The 19,533-nt window shown below is 40.9% G+C and overlaps 1 protein-coding gene across 2 annotated transcripts in view; it reads right to left on the bottom strand.

Annotated features, from left to right (window-relative positions):
- LOC126260076 (inositol 1,4,5-triphosphate receptor associated 2-like) overlaps positions 1-19,229 on the bottom strand; it is a 720,512-nt gene extending 701,283 nt beyond the window's left edge. For both annotated transcript variants that reach the window (XM_049957280.1, XM_049957281.1), the window contains exon 1: positions 19,085-19,229. In XM_049957280.1, the coding sequence (XP_049813237.1) occupies positions 19,085-19,122 (38 nt within the window). In that variant the 5' untranslated portion in view covers positions 19,123-19,229. The remainder of the gene's footprint in view (positions 1-19,084) is intronic.
- Positions 19,230-19,533: the final 304 nt, after the last annotated feature.

The raw sequence follows: 19,533 nt of genomic DNA, 5'->3' as shown, positions 1-19,533 counted from the left end.
ATCGGTTCAGTTGAACTATAGCACCCAGTCCACTCTATGCAAACAAAGCACACGCCGTTATGGTTCCACAGTGCCTTGTTCACAACATGGGTCAATGGCTTCGTGGGGTGTGCCACACTCGATTACGACCGTCAGCTGTTACGAACCGAAATCCAGGACTTAACTGATTAGGCCACAGTTTTCCACTCGCCTAGGTTCGAACCGACATAATCACGAGCCCAGGAGAGAAACTGCAGGCGATGTCGTGCTGGTAGCAAATGCCCTCGTGTCGGTCGTCTGCTGCCACAGCCCATTAACGCCAAATTCGCCATACTGTCTTAACAGATACGTTCGTCGCACGTCCCATATTGATTTCTGCGGTTATTTCACGCATTGTTGCTTGTCTGCTAGCACTGATAACTCTATGCAAACGCCGCTGTTCTTGGTCGTTAAGTGAAGGCCTTCTTGATGCAATAATTTACCAACAGCCGTATTATTTGTAGAAGTTTATTTTGTTTTATGAACTTGTAAGTGCTACCAGTTTCGGCACTACGTTGATGCCATCTTCAGGCCCCACTCGTCATAGTCGTAAAATCGCTATACACGGAAGGAGCCATATAACGGGATCCGTCAATCAATCGTCCTGCAACAGCTCTTGGTGGCCAGGCGACACAGACCGTGTGCTGGTAAATTATTGCATCAAGAAGTTCATGCCAGCCGTCGTCCCACGATCCATAATGGATCAACGAAGTTTATGTGAAGGCGGTCGGCCACTGCGTTTTCTGTGGTGAGAGCGAATCCCTGAAATATGATATTCTGTATTTTCCAAACGAAAAGCTCCATGCATCTAGCTCCAACTACGAGGGTTTGAACCTTAATAGTGGCAATTATTTATTTACAGCTCGTACAAAATAGATACATGTTTCAAAGGTTTACTGACCCTCAAAGTAGTCACCAGCGTTGTGTATAACCCGTTGCCAGCGATGTGGAAGTTGTAGGATACTATTAGCAGTGCCAATTGTGTTGACAGTTCGATCGACGCGGTCTATTGTCCGACGAATTTGTAGCAGTTCTGAAGCGAATGCCGTGAAGTGATGCCTTCAGTTTAGAAATCCTGTTTTCATTTCACATACAAATTCTTAATCGTCGATGTTTCATCAAAGGCAGATTATTTTGCCTTAAAAATTGAATTGTTATACTATCTTAATTTAAGCAACTTTTATGAACAGTATAATTACTTTTTTCATTTACTACTTCATATCTAAAAATACGTAATCCACTATGATGATGCATGTAGTATCAGGTAGGGTTTCTTTGCTTGATTTGAAGAAGTGACTCTGAGATTTGTTTTTTAATGTTGCCCATCTGTCAGAGTTTTAATGCTATTTGGCAAATGACCAAAGATTTTTGTAGCAGCATAATTCACCCCTTTCTGTGCCAAATGTGCAGCATGCATTAACAGTTTTGCGTTTTGGTGATACGTGCATGCACATACGTTATGCATTCCATGACTGTTTATAGCAACACATTCTTTTGGCCTAAGTTCACAAAATTTAGTAAAACAAATTTTATCTTCAGGGTATTTTTCTCTGAAAGCCAAGTATGTCTTTCATATTATGTAAAATTAGTCTTTTTGTCTTATACACTCTTTTGTCATTTTCTGAATGGACAGACAGACAGTCTTTTTTATTAGCAGAAATGCGACTTATATCATCTTCACAGTAAAAATTCTGGACACGTTTTTCCACATCCCTACCTATTCTGTTTCCCACGTTATAACTCCCTTTTGACAAAATACCATCTTCTTTTAGCAATACCCTCGATTTCTTTACCATCTATTCGGTAGTGTTAAAAAACATTCGGTTTTTTTCTTTACTCCATGAAGCTGGTGCTAAGGTAAGTATTTGAAGTTTTTCTTTAACAGAACTTCTGCTGAATTTCTCTTTAAGTTTTTGCATTAAAATATTATAGTCTGCCAGTTTCTTCAGACACATTTTTCACTGGAACATGTAGCACTTCTGATGCTGTTTGCTGGAATTTTAAAGCTAAGCGACGAGACTTAGATCGAATGTATTCTGGACGCCTGTCTTGTGCTCTCTTGATAACCTTAAATGGTGAAATTTCACGTAATTCACAACTTTCATTAAGTTTTTAAAGAGCTGTAGATGTATCTGGTGTATATTCTTGATTTTCAACTTCACATTCATCCATCCCTGGTAGGTTATCCCCCATAGGAGATAAAATGTCCTTACGGAATTTTATGCACAGCTTGATACCTGGGATAAGTCCAAGGGTTTTATATTCCCTTTCTATGGTTAAAGAAATAGGTTTCAAAGATTTCTTAGCAGTCTTTTTACCATGCTTCTTAAAAGGGTCACAGCAAAGGGTCTTCAAAAACAGGTGCTTCTTAGCTTCAGTAATTCAATATCAGCTTCATTCAGGCTTGACATATCTATTAAATCATGCTCTTCACTGCTATTACTTTTCTTGTGACACACAACTGCTGACACAAAACCTAAAGAACATTCGTTTTCCATTGTGATTTTTAATCAACTGTGTATGTTGCAGAAAAGAAGTGAATGGTTCGAATCCTTTTGTTGTTCTCTAATTAGTCAAGAACGTACTATGAATAATCTGTAAGGGGGAAATGAGAAAGAGTCAATTATCACTTTATTAAGTGGTCTCTAATATTCACATTATGGAACAACTTTGTATTACAGTCAGACCCCTCAGTATGGAACCCCTCGATATGTATAATAAGTGCACAGACAAACCTGACACACACAGCCTGTGTTGCATGTGAGTGTTGCTGCTAGACTGAATTTTTCATTGTTGTTTCATATATTGTTGATTAGCTATTTGAAGCAATAAATTATTACAGCATTATTGAAAAAGTTTAATAATTAACAATAGAGCACAAACACCCATCTGATTGCTTTATATTTAAAAGTATGGCAGTAGGAATTATTTGAAACAAAAATTCAAATGGTGGAATTTGTGTTTCTGCTGAAAAAAATTCCTGAAATTTTAAAAAAAGTTGGTGAGAAATAACATTAATTACAAATTTTCAAACATTTGTTGCTTTGACACAGCACTTTAATAATTTTTATTATAGTTCTATTCTTTTACTTTCCAATGACACCAAATTGAATACAACTGATTCATAAATAAAAAAGTTACAGTGGTTACAAACTTACGAGGCACTTCGTTTCTCAACGCCAGTTGATAGAAGTGGCCCACATTTCAAAATGGTCTCCTAATTACAATTTTGGTCAAAAAATTCCAGAAAAAATATTTTAACCCTAACTCATTATGTACATTCTTACACCAAATTTTCAGAAAAATCTGTGACATAAGGGCAACGGCCACTGGGTGATTTCACATGAAATTACCCAGGTATGTATTTTGCTATTATTTTTGAATGGGGGCGGGTTATTAATAACAAATTTTAGAAGTGAATGTATGTATTGAGAAGGTACTGTGAATATCCCGAGTTCCTTAAATAAATGTCTGCAAGGTGATATTGGATGGGCTCAAGTTATTATTCTGATTAAACGCTTTTGCGCAATGAATACTTTTTCTCTTAATGACGAATTACCCCAAAACATAGTGCCATATGAGAGCAGTGAATGAAAATAGGCATAGTAGGCTAATCTACTGATATGTTTATCACCAAAATTTGCAATAACCCTAATAGCATAAGTAGCTGAGCCTAGCTGTTTCAGCAAATCTTCGATGTGTTTCTTCCAATTCAACTTCTCATCAATGTACACACCCAGAAATTTTGAGTATTCTGCCATAGCTACAGACGTCTGTTCAAAATCTATATTTATCAATGGTGTCATGCCATTTACTGTAGAGTGTACTGTGTTTTCTCAAAATTTAGTGAGAGTCCATTTGCAGAGAATCACTTAACAATTTTCTGAAAGACATCATTTACAATTTCCTCAGCTGATTCTTGTTTGTTGGGTGTGATTACTATCTTTGCATCATCATGAATATAGAGTGGCAAGTCATAAATATATATTAAGAACAGTAAGGGACCCAATATTGAACCCTGTAGGACACCATTCTTGACACCTCCTCAGTTACAGGACTCTGCTCATTTTTGCAGACTATCTGTAATGTTAATTTCAACTTTCTGCATTTTTCCTGTTAAATATGAATTAAACCGTTTGTGCACTGTCCCACTCATACCACACTTACTACCTAACACAGTAAATTAATATCATAGTGAAAAGTTTGATACTCTATTTTTGGGGTTGATAGAATATTAAAATTTTCTTCAGTGCGATGTAATCGAATAATTTTCATAATTGACGCCTTGTCTTTGGAAGCCTGGTCCTTTTTTAATGATAAATAAACAAACGCCGTCTGGATCATAACTTTTTGCTCTGCTGGAACCAGATGGAATATGCGCTGCAGATCATCTTCAGGTCTAGGTTGAAACAACAGGCAATAATAGTACTTGTTTTACAGAGGTGCAGTGTTACAAAAATTGTCTAATGAATAGTAGAAGTAACAACAAAGTATTATGAACTCACAAATACCTGGCGCTGCAAGGTGCTGTTTGACAACCTTGTGTGAAAGTAATAAAAAAAACAAGTATGTGGTGGGAGAAAAAATTTTCGTTCATTTACGTAATCTGTGTGTAAGTCAAACAGTATATTAAAACTGTATGAAACTAATTCCCCATATATATTTAGTTAAAAAATTAATTATAATTTGGTATTAAATGACACATTAATGTAGTAAATTTCAGTATAAATGATGCGCTCCACAATAAGATAAAAATATGTTACAAATATACTGAAAGCACACTGCGTATCGTTATTCTTGTTTACATATTTTAAAAGACAGTACAAAATCACCGAACACATCTAAAACTTTACGAATGTGCCTTCATTTTAATGAATATGAATATAAATACCTGAGGTCTCTTACTGTAAGTTAAAAATCGGGAAGAAATCGGGGACTAGTTACAAAACAATCATAGAAAAAGCAAAGAAAAAGAGGTTCCCTTTTCTTCAGTTTTTCTATGATTAATTCGTAACTAGTCCCAATTTGTTTCACCTTTTTAACTTAGGCTACAGTAAAAGTTTTCAGAGTATTCATATAGTTAGTCATTGAAATGAAGACAAATTTTTAAACTTTTATTACGCATTCGATAATTTTCCACTTCCATTTAAAAATTTTTTACATTATGTAAACAAGAACTAAAATGTACAATTTACAGTGTCCTTGTTAATATGTTTGTGACATTTTTTGACATTTTTTATCTTCTTGTGTAACGTTCACAGTGAAATTTACTATATTAATGTGTCATTTAAGTCCAAAGTTTAATTAATTTTTCATTTAATTTTATATGGAGAATAAGTTGCATACCGTTTTAATGTACTGTGTGACTTACGCATGTATCACGTTACTGTACAAAAATTTTTTCACTCACCACATCCATTGTTTTATGTTAGTTTGGCACAAAGTCGACAAACTGCATTTGCGGCGCCAGGTATTTGTGAGTTCATAACAGTTTGTTATTATTTCTACTATTCCTGAGACAAGTGTTCGTAATATCACCCTTCCGTAAAATAATTATTGTTATTGCCATTTTGTTCCAACCTAGACCTGAAGATGACCTGCAGTGTACATTGAAACCAGTTGCCGACAAATAAAAAGTTGTGATTTACAGAGCGTTTTCTACTATCGAAAACTTATGATGTACCTACTGCGTATATTGTGTTGTTTTGGCAGAAACGGCGAGCCCCCATCGGTAGATTCTAAATCCTCAACTTCCATGGACTTATTTACGCTTATTTTATCTTCATTTGTTTTGTCCGGTTTGCAGATCCTCGGCTTCAAATGTCCGAGGTGATTTGAAACGGTTAAAAAACAAACGAACACTTTGCTCAACCATTTAGCTAAAAACCAACAAAAACGTACTGCTCCACTTCAACATGGCGTCACCACTGCTGCCACCACGGTGTTAATTAGAATCGAATCATCTGAAACCACTGTTTCTGCCGCCCTGCTTGTACCTGGCCTAATGCGCTGGGAAACTTTCCACAACTTCCCATTTTCAGCTGAGACGGTTTCTGCTATTACAGTGGATGTGACGCCATTCTCAAGTCATCCACCAGCCATTCATCAAAATTACGAAGCGTCAAATTTATCAAAACGGTCATTTGCTCAATTTACATTGACACTGAAGACTATATACTGGGAATGTGACGGTTGCAGACACGCAACAAGTATCTCATAAAAGATCTGAGGTCTTTATCCATTCACTTGCCACAAACCACCTGGACAATTTAACGGTTGTTACAGCACTTATTGACTTCATACGGCAGGTTGAGTCTTCTGTTTGGAAGACTGGAATAGTGATGCCTAAAGAAGGGCAGAAAGGTGCAATTGAAACTTTGAGAATAACAATGCGAATTTAGGAAAGAACGTTTAGGAAAGAACGTTCATGTAGGCCTACAGTGGACTATACCGAATGACACGGACAAAATTTCGGAGGGTCCGCAGGGGCGTGTTGTGAGTGTTTTGGTGTAAGTGACCCGTGGTCTCCGGTGCGTCTATAATTAATGATTTAGTCGGTTTTTTGCCCCGATTACTTTTACTTCAGTGAAAATTCCTTCAGAATACCGAAAACGCCTGCAATCTACATCTGCATCTACATCTACGTACATACTCCGCAAGCCACCGTATGGTGCGTGGTGGAGGATACCAAGTACCGACACTAGTTATTTCTCTTTCTATACACTAGCAAACAGAGTCCCAAAGAAAGCAAGTGTTGACAGATGTGAAAATTACCGAACAATCAGTTTAATAAGCCACAACTGCAAAATACTAACGCGAATTCTTTACAGACGAATGGAAAAACTAGTAGAAGCCAACCTTGGGGAAGATCAGTTTGGATTCCGTAGAAATATTGGAACACGTGAGGCAATACTGCCCCTAAGACTTATCTTAGAAGAAAGATTAAGGAAAGGCAAACCTACGTTTCTAGCATTTGTAGACTTAGAGAAAGCTTTCGACAATATTGACTGGAATACTCTCTTTCAAATTCTGAAGGTGGCAGGGGTAAAATACAGGGAGCGAAAGGCTATTTACAATTTGTACAGAAACCAGATGGCAGTTATAAGAGTCGAGGGACATGAAAGGGAAGCAGCGGTTGGGAAGAGAGTGAGACAGGGTTTTAGCCTCTCCCTGATGTTATTCAATCTGTATATTGAGCAAGTAGTAAAGGAAACAAAAGAAAAATTCGGTGTAGGTATTAAAATCCATGGAGAAGAAATAAATACTTTGAGGTTCGCCGATGACATTGTAATTCTGTCAGAGACAGCAAAGGACTTGGAAGAGCAGTTGAACGGAATGGACGGTGTCTTGAAAGGAGGATATACGATGAACATCAACAAAAGCAAAACGAGGATAATGGAATATAGTCGAATTAAGTCGGATGATGCTGAGGGAATTAGATTAGGAAATGAGACACTTAAAGTAGTAAAGGAGTTTTGCTATTTGGCGAGCAAAATAACTGATGATGGTCGAAGTAGGATATAAAATGTCGACTGGCATTGGCAAGGAAGGCGTTTCTGAAGAAGAGAAATTTGTGAACATCGAGTATAGATTTAAGTGTCAGGAAGTCGTTTCTGAAAGTATTTGTATGGAGTGTAGCCATGTATGGAAGTGAAACATGGACGATAAATAGTTTGGACAAGATGAGAATAGAAGCTTTCGAAATGTGGTGCTACAGAAGAATGCTGATGATTAGATGGGTAGATCACATAACTAATGAAGAGGTATTGAATAGAATTGGGGAGAAGAGGAGTTTGTGGCACAACTTGATTAGAAGAAGGGATCGGTTGGTAGCACATGTTCTATCAATGGATCACCAATTTAGTATTGGAGGGCAGCGTGGAGGGTAAAAATCGTAGAGGGAGACCAAGAGATGAATACACTAAGCAGATTCAGAAGGATGTAGGTTGCAGTAAATACTGGGAGATGAAGAAGCTTGCACAGGGTAGAGTAGCATGGAGAGCTGCATCAAATCAGTCTCAGAACTGAAGACCGCAACAACAACAGCAAACAGAGCGAGAGAAAAACGACAGCGTACATTTCTCCGTTCGAGTATTTTAAAATTATTTTTGTGGTGTTTACACGAAATTGGCAGCAGCAGAATAGCTCTGCATTCAGCTTCAAATGACGGTTCTCTAAATTTTCTCGTTCCTCGAAAAGAACATCGCCTTCCCTCCAGTGATTCCCATTTGAGTTCCCGAAGCATCTCCCAAATAGTTATTCGAATCCACCGACAACAAATCTAGCAGCCCGCCTCTGAACTGCTTCGATGTCTTCCTTTAATCCAAACTGGTGCAGTACTTGAGAAGTATTCAAGAACAGGTCGCACTAACGTCCTACACTCCGTCTCCTTTACAGATGAACCAAACTTCTCTAAAACTCTCCCAACAAACCGAAGTTGACCATTCGTCTTCCCTACGCAATCTGCACATGCTCGTTCCACTTTATATCGCTTTGCAGCATTAGGCCCAGGTACTTATCACTACACTACGTGTCTGTGTCAAGCAGGACATTACTAATGCTGTATCCGGACACTATGGATTTGTTTTTCCTGCTCATCTGCATTCCCTTACGTTTTTTCTACATTTAGACTTGAATGACATTCATCACATCAACTAGAAAATTTGTCTAAATCATCTTGTACCCTCCTGTAGTCACTCAACTTCGACACCTTCCCGTACACCACAGTATTATCAGCAAACAGCCGCAGATCGCTTCCCACCCTGTCCGCCAAATCAGAGAACAGCGGTCCTATCACACTTCCCTGGGGCGCTCCTCACGATACCCTTGTCTCTAACGAACACTCGCCGTCAAGGACAACGTACTGGGATGTATTACTTGAGAAGTCTTCGAGCCACTCACATATCTGAGAAACTGTACCTTATGTTTTTACGTTCGTAAACAGTCGGCAGTGTGACACCGTGTCAAATAGTTCACGGAAATCCACGAATATGGAACGTGAGGCCATTTTCCAGGAGGATAACTCTGTCTCATAAGGCCAGACTCGTGCAACAGTGGTTTGAGCAGCGCGATGGTGAAGTCATGCTGATGTCTTTGCCACCAAATTCGCCTGACCTGATCAAGATGTGTAACGCAGAGACTGTCAAACACGTGGCAAGGGCACAGCATCTATCCACACTAGTCCTCACCACTAAGAAAGAGAAATCAAAATTATTCCTTTAATTCTGATCACAGATTAGTACTCCACATAAAATTCTGAGTAAACTGATACCTCACTCCGACCAGTCGAATAATTAACTATCAATTCATTCAAGACTGATCATTGAATTAAAAATCACTAAATTAATTTTCCATAGTCCACAGACACTAGCGAGGTATTGTGTACATAGAGGACCGTCCGTTAAACCGGGAAGGATACTTTTAGGATTCCCCGTTTAATTAATATAGAAAACGCCCAAGACTGCGAAATCTAGCTTGCTTGTCAGGCCTTTATTTCAAATCGTCTTTGGAGCCACGCGGTGCGGAGGCACGCACGGTTCTCCCGCCTTTTGAGAATTGTCGTCAGTTCAGGGTCCCCAACGTGAGGGACGGCGGCCAGAACAGCAGGAATGTTCCACCTCTCACCCCTGTTAGGTTGGCTAAGGGGACCTACTCTCATGTCGCGGAGGTGCACTGTAGACCATCGCCCGAGCCTATAAATAGCCTGGAGAGCAGCTCTCTAGCCCCAGTCCGTTGCAGTTTCTAGAGGAGTCAACATGGCGAAGTTCAGTGTACGGCAGTTACCGCCATTTGATGGCTGGTGTTTCCCATTGCCCTGGGAACTGCATAGGTTTAATCATCAGGGAACCACTCGTGATGTTTCTGAAGCACTCCGCAGTTACGACGGTTGCGACTGCGTTAGAGCTGCGTCTGTACAGCGAGATACTGGCGCCGCAGACCGGCATGCAGAGCAGTAATCTGTTTTGGCCGACCCCTGTTGCTGTTAGCGTGACCCGTGGTTAGTTTCTCTGGTTATAGTGACACCCACTATTTCATTTCTGTGCTCTCTCTGGTCTTCATACTGAAGGAGGGTTGCTGCGTGATCTTGTGTACTTTCAACTTGTCCTACGGCAGGTATGCCCGCCCAGCGGCTACATTCCGTGTGTGACAGTGTATGAGTACTTGTGACACGACTACCTCTGAATACCTGTGTTCATTCCTGAATATATGCATCGCTAGATTACCCCGACTTTCACTGCCTGTAGCACCCCTATTGTCCCTTCTATAAACCAATTTCTCACTGGACTACGAAACACCTGCAGAAGAGACGAGGTCCGACGCCAGGGACACAAGACCCTCAGATGAGTGATCTGCTAGTGAACGCTGTCACTCGGAGCTCCACTGCTAATCTGCTGCAGTTGCTTCCACCAGAAACCCAAACGCTACAGGTGGAATACATCCGGGACGCTACTGGGTGCCAGAACCACGACCACAGAACGCCAACCACCAAAGGACTGTCGGCCGGATTGGCCGAGTGGTTCTAGGCGCTACAGTCTGGAATCGCGCGACCACTACGGTTGCAGGTTCGAATCCTGCCTCCGGCATGGATGTGTGTGATGTCCTTAGGTTAGATAGGATTAAGTAGTTCTATGTTCTAGAAGTTCTCAGAAGTTAAGTCCCTTAGTGCTCAGAGCCATTTGAACCATTTGAACCAAAGAACTTACGGAATCTATGCCACGCAGAAAGGCTGCCGTACTGTATTCCAAAAGTGAAGTCACACGGTATTGACCAGTTGGGCATAATGTTTTCTCTCACTGGTGCATTTCGACCTTATACTTGAACTGTGATACCTCAGCTGCTACAGATACTTTTTAATGAAAGTCTCAAAAATATGTCGACCAGTGTTCTCCTATCATGTTTGATGGACTCAGTTTCACGAAAAGTGTTCTCCACGAAACACACGAAGTCATGGGATAGCGATATGCACACGTAGAGTTGGCGGTAGTATCGCGTAAACAAGATACAAAAGGGGAAGAGAGTTGGCGCAGCTGTCATTTGTACTCAGGTGAATTTTGTGAAATGCTTTCCGACGTGATTATCGCCGTACGACGGTAATTGACAGACTCTGGACGCGGAGTGGTAATTTGAGTTAGACGCATGCGACAATCGCTTTCGGAAATCGTTAAGTGATTCAGTATTCCGAGATCAACTGTATTAAGAGCGTGCCGAGAATAACATACACTACTGGCCATTAAAATTGCTGAACCACGAAGATGACGTGCTACAGACGCGAAATTTAACCGACAGGAAGAAGATGCTGTGATATGCAAATGATTAGCTTTTCAGAGCATTCACACAAGGTTGGCGCCGGTGGCGACACCTACAACGTGCTGACATGAGCAATGTTTCCAACCGATTTCTCATAAACAACAGTTCACCGACATTGCCTGGTGAAACGTTGTTGCGATGCCTCGTGTAAGGAGGAGAAATGCGTACCATTACGTTTCCGACTTTGATAAAGGTCGGATTGTAGCCTGTCGCGATTGCGGTTAATCGTATCGCGACATTGCTGCTCGCAGAATATGGAATCGGTGGGTTCAGGAGGGTAATACGCAACCCCGTGCTGGATCCCAACGGACTCGTATCACTAGCAGTCGAGATGACAGGCATCCTATCCGCATGGCTGTAACGGATCGTGCAGCCACGTCTCGATCCCTGAGTCAATAGATGGGGACGTTTGCAAGACAACAACCATCTGCACGAACAGTTCGAAGACGTTTGTAGCAGCATGGACTATCAGCTCGGAGACCATGGCTGCGGTTACCCTTGACGCTGCATCACAGACAGGAGCGCCTGCGATGGTGTACTCAACGACGAACCTGGGTGCACGAATGGCAAAACGTCATTTTTTCGGATGAATCCAGGTTCTGTTTACAGCATCACGATGGACGCATCCGTGTTTGACGACATCGCGGTGAACGCACATTGGAAGCGTTTATTCGTCATCGCCATACTAGCGTATCACCCGGCGTGATGGTATGGGGTGCTGTTGGTTACACGTCTAGGTCACCTCTTGTTCGCATTGGCGGCACTTTGAAGAGTGGGCGTTACATTTCAGATGTGTTACCACCCGTGGCTCTACCCTACATTCGATCCCTGCGAAACCCTACATTTCGGCAGGATAATGCACGACCGCACGTTGCAGGTCCTGTACGGGCCTTTCTGGATACAGAAAATGTTCGACTGCTGCCCTGGTCAGCACATTCTCCAGATCTCTCCCCAATTGAAAGCGTCTGGTCAATGGTGGCCGAGCAACTGTCTCGTCACAATACGCCAGTCACTACTCTTGATGAACTGTGGTATCGCGTTGAAGCTGCATGGGCAGCGGTACCTGTACACACCATCCAAGCTCTGTTTGACTCAATGCCCAGGCGTTGTTGTTCTTGTCTTCAGTCCTGAGACTCGTTTGATGCAGCTCTCCATGCTACTGTATCCTGTGAAAGCTTCTTAATCTCCTAGTACTTACTGCAACCAACATCCTGCTGAATCTGCTTAGTGTATTCATCTCTTGGGCTCCCTCTACGATTTTTACCCTCCACGCTGCCCTCCAATGCTAAATTTGTGATCCCTTGATGCCTCAGAACATGCCCTACCAACCGGTCCCTTCTTCTTGTCAAGTTGTGCCACAAACTCCTCTTCTCCCCAATTCTACTCAATACCTCCTCATTAGTTATGTGATCTACCCATCTAATCATCAGCATTCTTCTGTAGTACCACATTTCGAAAGCTTCTATTCTCTTCTTGTCCAAACTATTTATCGTCCATGTTTCACTTCTATACATGGCTACACTCCATACCAATACTTTCAGAAACGACTTCCTGACATTTGAATCTATATTCGATGTTCACAAATTTCTCTTCTTCAGAAACGCCTTCCTTACCATTGCCAGTCTACATTTTATATCTTCTCTACTTCGACCATCATGAGTTATTTTGCTCCCCAAATAGCAAAACTCCTTTACTACTTTAAGTGTCTCATTTCCTAATCTAATTCCCTCAGCATCACCTGACTTAATTTGATTACATTTCATTATCCTCGTTTTGCTTTTTTGATGTTCATCTTATACCCTCGTTTCAAGACACTGTCCATTCCGTTCAACAGCTCTTCCAAGTCCTTTGCTGTCTCTGACAGAATTACAATGTCATCCGCGAACCTAAACGTTTTTATTTCTTCTCCATGGACTTAAATACCTACTCCGAATTTTTCTTTTGTTTCCTTTACTACTTGCTCAATATACAGATTGAATAACATCGGGGAGAGGCTACAACCCTGTTTCACTCCCTTCCCAACCGCTCCTTCCCTTTCATGCCCCTCGACTCTTATAACTGCCATCTGGTTTCTGTACAAATTGTAAATAACCTTTCGCTCCCTGTATTTTACCCCTGCCACCTTTAGAATTTGAATGAGAGTATTCCAGTCAACATTGTCAAAAGCTTTCTCTAAGTCAACAAATGCTAGAAATGTAGGTTTGCCTTTCCTTAATCTATTTTCTAAGATAAGTCGTAAGGTTAGTATTGCCTCACGTGTTACAACATTTCTGCGGAATCCAAACTGATCTTCGCCGAGGTCGGCTTCTACCAGTTTTTCCTTTCGCCTGTAAAGAATTCGCGTTAGTATTTTGCACCTGTGACATATTAAACTGATAGTTCGGTAATTTTCACATCTGTCAAGACCTGCTTTCTTTGGGATTGGAATTATTATATTCTTCTTGAAGTCTGAGGGTATTTCGCCTGTCTCATACATCTTGCTCACCAGATGCTAGAGTTTTGTCAGAACTGGCTCTCCTAAGGCCGTCAGTAGTTCTAATGGAATGTTGTCTACTCCTGGGGCCTTGCTTCGACTCAGGTCTTTCAGTGCTCTGTCAAACTCTTCACGCAGTATCGTATCTCCCATTTCATCTTCATCTACATCCTCATCCATTTTCATAATATTGTCCTCAAGTACATCGCCCTTGTATAGACCCTCTATATACTCCTTCCACCTTTCTGCTTTCCCTTCTTTGCTTAGAACCGGGTTTCCATCTGAACTCTTGATGTTCATGCAATCAAGGCCGTTATTACGGCCAGAGGTGGTTCTTCTGGGTACTGATTTCTCAGGATCTATGCACCCAAATTGCGTGAAAATGTAATGTCAGTTTTAGTATATTTGTCCAATGAATACCTGTTTATCATCTGCATTTCTTGTTGGTGTAGCAATTTTAATGGCCAGTAGTGGATTTCAGGCATTGCCTCTCACCAAGGACGAAGCATTGGCCGACGGCCTTCATGTAACGACCGAGAGCAGCGGCGTTTGCTTGGAGTTGCCAGTGCTAACAGACAAGCAACACTTCGTGAAATGGCCGCAGAAATCAATGTGGGACGTACGACGAACGTGTCCGTTAGGACAGTGCGGCGAAATTTGGCGTTCGTGGGTTATGGGAGCAGACGACCGACGCATGTGGCTTTGCTAACAGCACGACATCGCCTGCAGAGCCCCACCCGGGCTCGTCACCATGTCTGTTTGGTCCTAGACAACTGTAGCCTGGTCAGATGAGTCCTGATTTCAGTTGGTAAGAGCTGATGGTAGAGATCCAGTGTGGCGCAGTCCCCTCGAAGCCATAGAGCAAAGTTGTCAACAAGGCACTGTGCAAGCTGGTGGTGGCTCGATAACGGTGTAACATTTGTTTACATTGCCTGAAATGGGTACTTGGAGACCATTTGCAGCCACTCATGGGCTTCATGTTCCCAAACAGCGGTGGAGTAATTATGGATGACAATGCGCCATGTCCCTGGCCACACTTGTTCGCAACTGGTTTGAAGAACATTTTGGACAATTCGAGAGAATGATCCGTCTCCCTTCCTTCCCCGCCCCAGATCGACCGACATGAATCTCATCGAACATTTATGGGACACAGTGGAGAGGTCAGTTCGCACGCAAAATCCTGTACCGGCAACACTCTTAGAATTATGGACGGGTCTCTTGGAATCTGGCAGAAAATCCAAAGAGATTTTGATCGTATGTAAAGTACACCAGCGGCAAGACACAATATCTTTAGCGCACAACGGTAACGGTAGTGTTACTCGTGACTCTTCTACTAATGCAGAGTTACTAAACACGGTTTTCCAAAACTCCTTCACCAAAGAAGACGCAATAAATATTCCACAATTTGAGTCAACCGCTAACATGAGTAACTTATAAATAGATACCCTAGGTGTAGATGAGCAACTATCACTTAGCAATGATAAGTCTTCTGGTCCAGGTTGTGTACCAGTTAGTTAGGTTCCTTTCGTAGTATGATGTAATAGCTTTGTATTTACCAAATAGTAGATTCATACATAAGGACTGGAACGTTGCACAGGACACATCAGGACACAATAAAGAAAACAGAAGTAATCCGCTGAATTCCAGACCCCAATCACTGACGTCAACTTGCAGTAGGATTTTGTAACATCGAACGTTTTGAATAAACCCGAATAAAATTATCTATTAATACATAGTCATCACGGATTCAGAAAGTGTCGTTCTTGTGAAACACACAAAGTAATGAGGGCTATCGAAAATGATTCCACACTTCATGATTTTCGGACGCCTTTTGACATTTTTCCTCACAAGAAACCTTCTAATGACAGTGTGAGCCTACGGCGTTCTGCTCCCTGTCAATACGGTCACAGTACGCAGTAATCGACAGAAAATCATGGAGTAAAACATAAGTGATATCTGGCATTCCCCAAGGAAGTGTTAGAGGCCCTACGCTGTTCCTAATCTATATAAACTATTTAGCAGACACTCTGAGCAACCCTCTTAGTTTGTTTGCACATGCATTTACCGTGTCAAAATCAATTACAAAATGACTTAGACAATATATCTGTGTGGTGCGAAAGGTTGCAATTGAATGTAAATAATGAAAAGTGTCAAGTCATTCAAATAAGTAATAAAAGTTACACGATAAATCACACAAATTTAAAGGCTGTCAGTCAAATAATTACCTAAGGGTCGCGGTTATGAACAGCGGGAAGGCGAATCAAAGACTGCGTTTTATTGGTAAAATATTTAAATGATAAACTGCCTACGTTACGCTTGTCTGTCCTCTTTTGGAGTGATACTGTGCGGCTTAGGATACTGACTAGTTCCGATTGAGAGAGGACGTCCAAAAAGTACAAAGCAGGGCAGCTCACTTTGTGTTATTATGAGAAAGGGGAGAGCGTATCAAGGGTATGAGACGAGAGATGGGGTGGTAATCATGAAAACAAAGGCGTTTCTCACTGCGGCGAGATCTTTTCACGAAATCTTTGAAGAAATCAGAGCTCGCACGGTAACTTCTACAGATAGTTTTCCCAACGTGCTCTTCTAGAGTGGAACGGTAGATAAATTATCTGAAAACTGTTCGATGGCCCCTCTGTCAAGCACTTAAAGCTTGAACTGTAGAGCAGTCATGCAGGAATTCAGATAAACAAACCTAACTTGTTTAAAATTTGACAAAACCACAGTGGTGTGAGCGTTGTGATTTGAGTACGACCAGATGTGAATGTCTGACAGCAAGGCTAGTTTACAGAGATCTGCGTAAAGCCTTTGAAACAGAGTGAAAATTTTCTACACTGAAATTAAGGTAAAGACGGTAACAGGGAAGGAGTTGTTATGAGCAAAACTTCTGACACAATATTACAAATGCATTACTTAACTCTCTGTTAAAATTTATTCTGTATTTTCGCTGGGGCCACAGTGGCCCTAAGAAATCACACATAATACAGCGTAAATGTAATACGATCATTACAACGCGTAATGTGAATGCAAAGATACAGTGGAACGAATGCAGAGTGTTACTGGACTTAACGTCAAAACAATATGTTTCAAATAACAAACAATGCAATAATAAATAAAAAAACTGAACAATCTAGAATTTAGGGCTGAAAAAATGCGTAACTCTGGGAAGGAAATGAAATAGAAAGACGGTGATCAGGCTGGCTTTCACAGATGATTTTGCAATAATTTCAAGAATTCTGATAGAAGCTGTCAATCAAATAAATCTTCTGGAAAGAGTAGCTGGCAGAAGTTATAATAAACCAAGTTATTACATAACTTTTTCAGATTATGGGAACTTAAGATACCATTTTATTTTCAAGCATAGACGTACTTAGTTCCAGATGTATAGTGTCTGATTCACGTTTTTCGTTATTTACACAATGCTGCAACAGCCTGGTGAAGTTCTGCGTGAATAAAGTTAGTCGAATATGCTGTATATCGGTTGCCGAGTTATGATACGAAAACTAGTGTTCGTGTAGATGTCACAACAAACTTTGTATATAATAAAACTTTCTTCTTATTTTTATTTTATAAAATCAAAATATCCTCTGTTATGAGAAATGTCACTTATATTTGTTTAATTTACCAAACTACATTATTCTAATTGTATAATGTGATCCCATATCTACATTTTGAAAAACAGTTAATCTGTCTTGTCACTTTCGTAAATCTTCTTTATTTTCATAATTTTTCGAAATATTTTCGCAAGTGAAACATATCAATTAACTTGGATTTCTGTTAAGTTTTAAAAGAGGTAATTTGAACAACATTTAGTTGAGTCATCGAATGTTGTGGATGTGTCTGGAACAATATGTCATGGATAAACCAAGCAATTTCGGCGTCAAAAGGTGTCACTAGTGTTTCGACCGTAATCAAGTGTAGTTCACAATACAACGTTTTGCTACGCAAACTGTAACTTCATTTGCTATGGAAAACGTTTTATGCTGTGTTTATTGAATTGGAAGAAGTGAAAATAAAAAGTGGATATGCTAAAATTAATGTGTTATATTTCAGTCATGGCTGAAAAACAGCCTTGGACCTAAGCCTATCTTTTATAAATGGTTGTGAATTCAAAAAGAATCCTAGAAGCAGGCGCGAACTGCAAGATAAGTAAGCTGTATTTCGATATACAGTTCAGCTCTAAAGCTATTCTTATGAATACTGCGGCGGGAGCGTTCATCGCAAAATTGTAATAAATTTGTATTTTTTAGACACAGCAGAAGTATTGAGGGTGGAGTTCATAGGGTGTTCTCTGAATTTCAAAAGAAAAACATGAAATTCATGACAAATATAAAAGAGGCAGAACAAATAGATAGAAAATAGTAATGTAGTGTGAGAAAGTTAATTTAAAAGTATTGGAAAAATTATGCAGGAAAATGAACTAGAAAAATTTGTAAGAGATGTAAAAGTTGAGAATAATGCCTAAAGAAATATATTTAGAATAAGAAAAACGTATCTAGAAATACAAAATTGAAACACTATATGGCTATGATATGACGACAATGGTTTTATGGATGTGAATGCTTCAAGGCGAGCTATAAGCCACACAGAATAAAGAGCCTTGAATGACAAATTATTAGAAACATGATGTTGACAATACAAATTAAAGATGGTTAGAAAATGAGAATTAAAGAAAATATCTAAAAATGTAGAGAAAATATAAGAAGTAACGGAAAGGTGAAATCTATTCTTCTATGGGTATCTCTGCCGAATAAATGACTATAGGCTAACGAGAGAAATATTCGTATTTTTCGTATTTTTCTGGACATATAAGTGAACAGTAATTACAAGAATAAAAAAACGACTAGATAGAAGCTCCATGAAAGAATCTGTTGTAAGAAACAGAAAGAAAGTATGTTTTAAAGAATAAAACAGGGAATTCAGAAATCTTTTCAGAAATCTGGAACAACATGGACAGAAGTAAGGTGAAGAATTGGGGAGAATATGAGGGAATATTGGGAAAATAGCAAACAACTAAGAGAGAAGTGGTACTACAATTGTTAACGCGATATCAGATGGCCAGTACCAAGACGAGAAACACGCAAACGGCTGAGCGCGTGCACTTTCCCTTTCCTTAGTCCATCGAGAGCCTCACATCTCAGTGCGCTCACGTGTTGTTCGCTAGGACTTCAGTGTATAGTGAAATGCCCGGTTTGGGATGAATTAATCGAGGTACGCCGCTAAGGCGCACCCCCAGACCGCCGTGGGTGCAGACCGTATTATGACGTGACGTGATGTGCGGCCTACCTGTGGGGGCCGTCCGCGGCTCTGCACTGGAACGCCATAACGCAGCAGGCACGCACCACTCACGCACCACGCGCTACGCACTGCTCACACAATACGACACACTGAACAGTGTTGGTGTACTCTGAAAGCCACTGGCCCGATACCGCTCGGCTCGCAACTGATGACGGGAATCGGGAGCGCACGGCGGCACAGCTGTGAGCGGGCAGAGAGGGGGGAAGGAGAGAGGGAAGGAGGGAGGGATTGGCCCGAAGTGTCTCGCGTCTGGTGAGAGAGGAGGGGAAGCGGCAGCACTGCCAGCTGTGTTTACAAACAGTCCGCCAAGACTGGCGGGCTGCTGCGACGGCTGGGCGTTAGGCACATTCTACTCGAGCGACTTTCGCGTCTCAATAGACTACTCGCTACACGAGTCAATTGCAACGGCCGATATATTGCTTAAGTGATGGTCGTGT

This window comes from Schistocerca nitens, chromosome 5 (genome assembly GCF_023898315.1).
Source record: "Schistocerca nitens isolate TAMUIC-IGC-003100 chromosome 5, iqSchNite1.1, whole genome shotgun sequence".
In the NCBI taxonomy this organism is placed as follows: domain Eukaryota; kingdom Metazoa; phylum Arthropoda; class Insecta; order Orthoptera; family Acrididae; genus Schistocerca; species Schistocerca nitens.
Note: the sequence above shows the minus strand (reverse complement) of the source record. Positions and strands in the feature narration are given on the sequence as shown.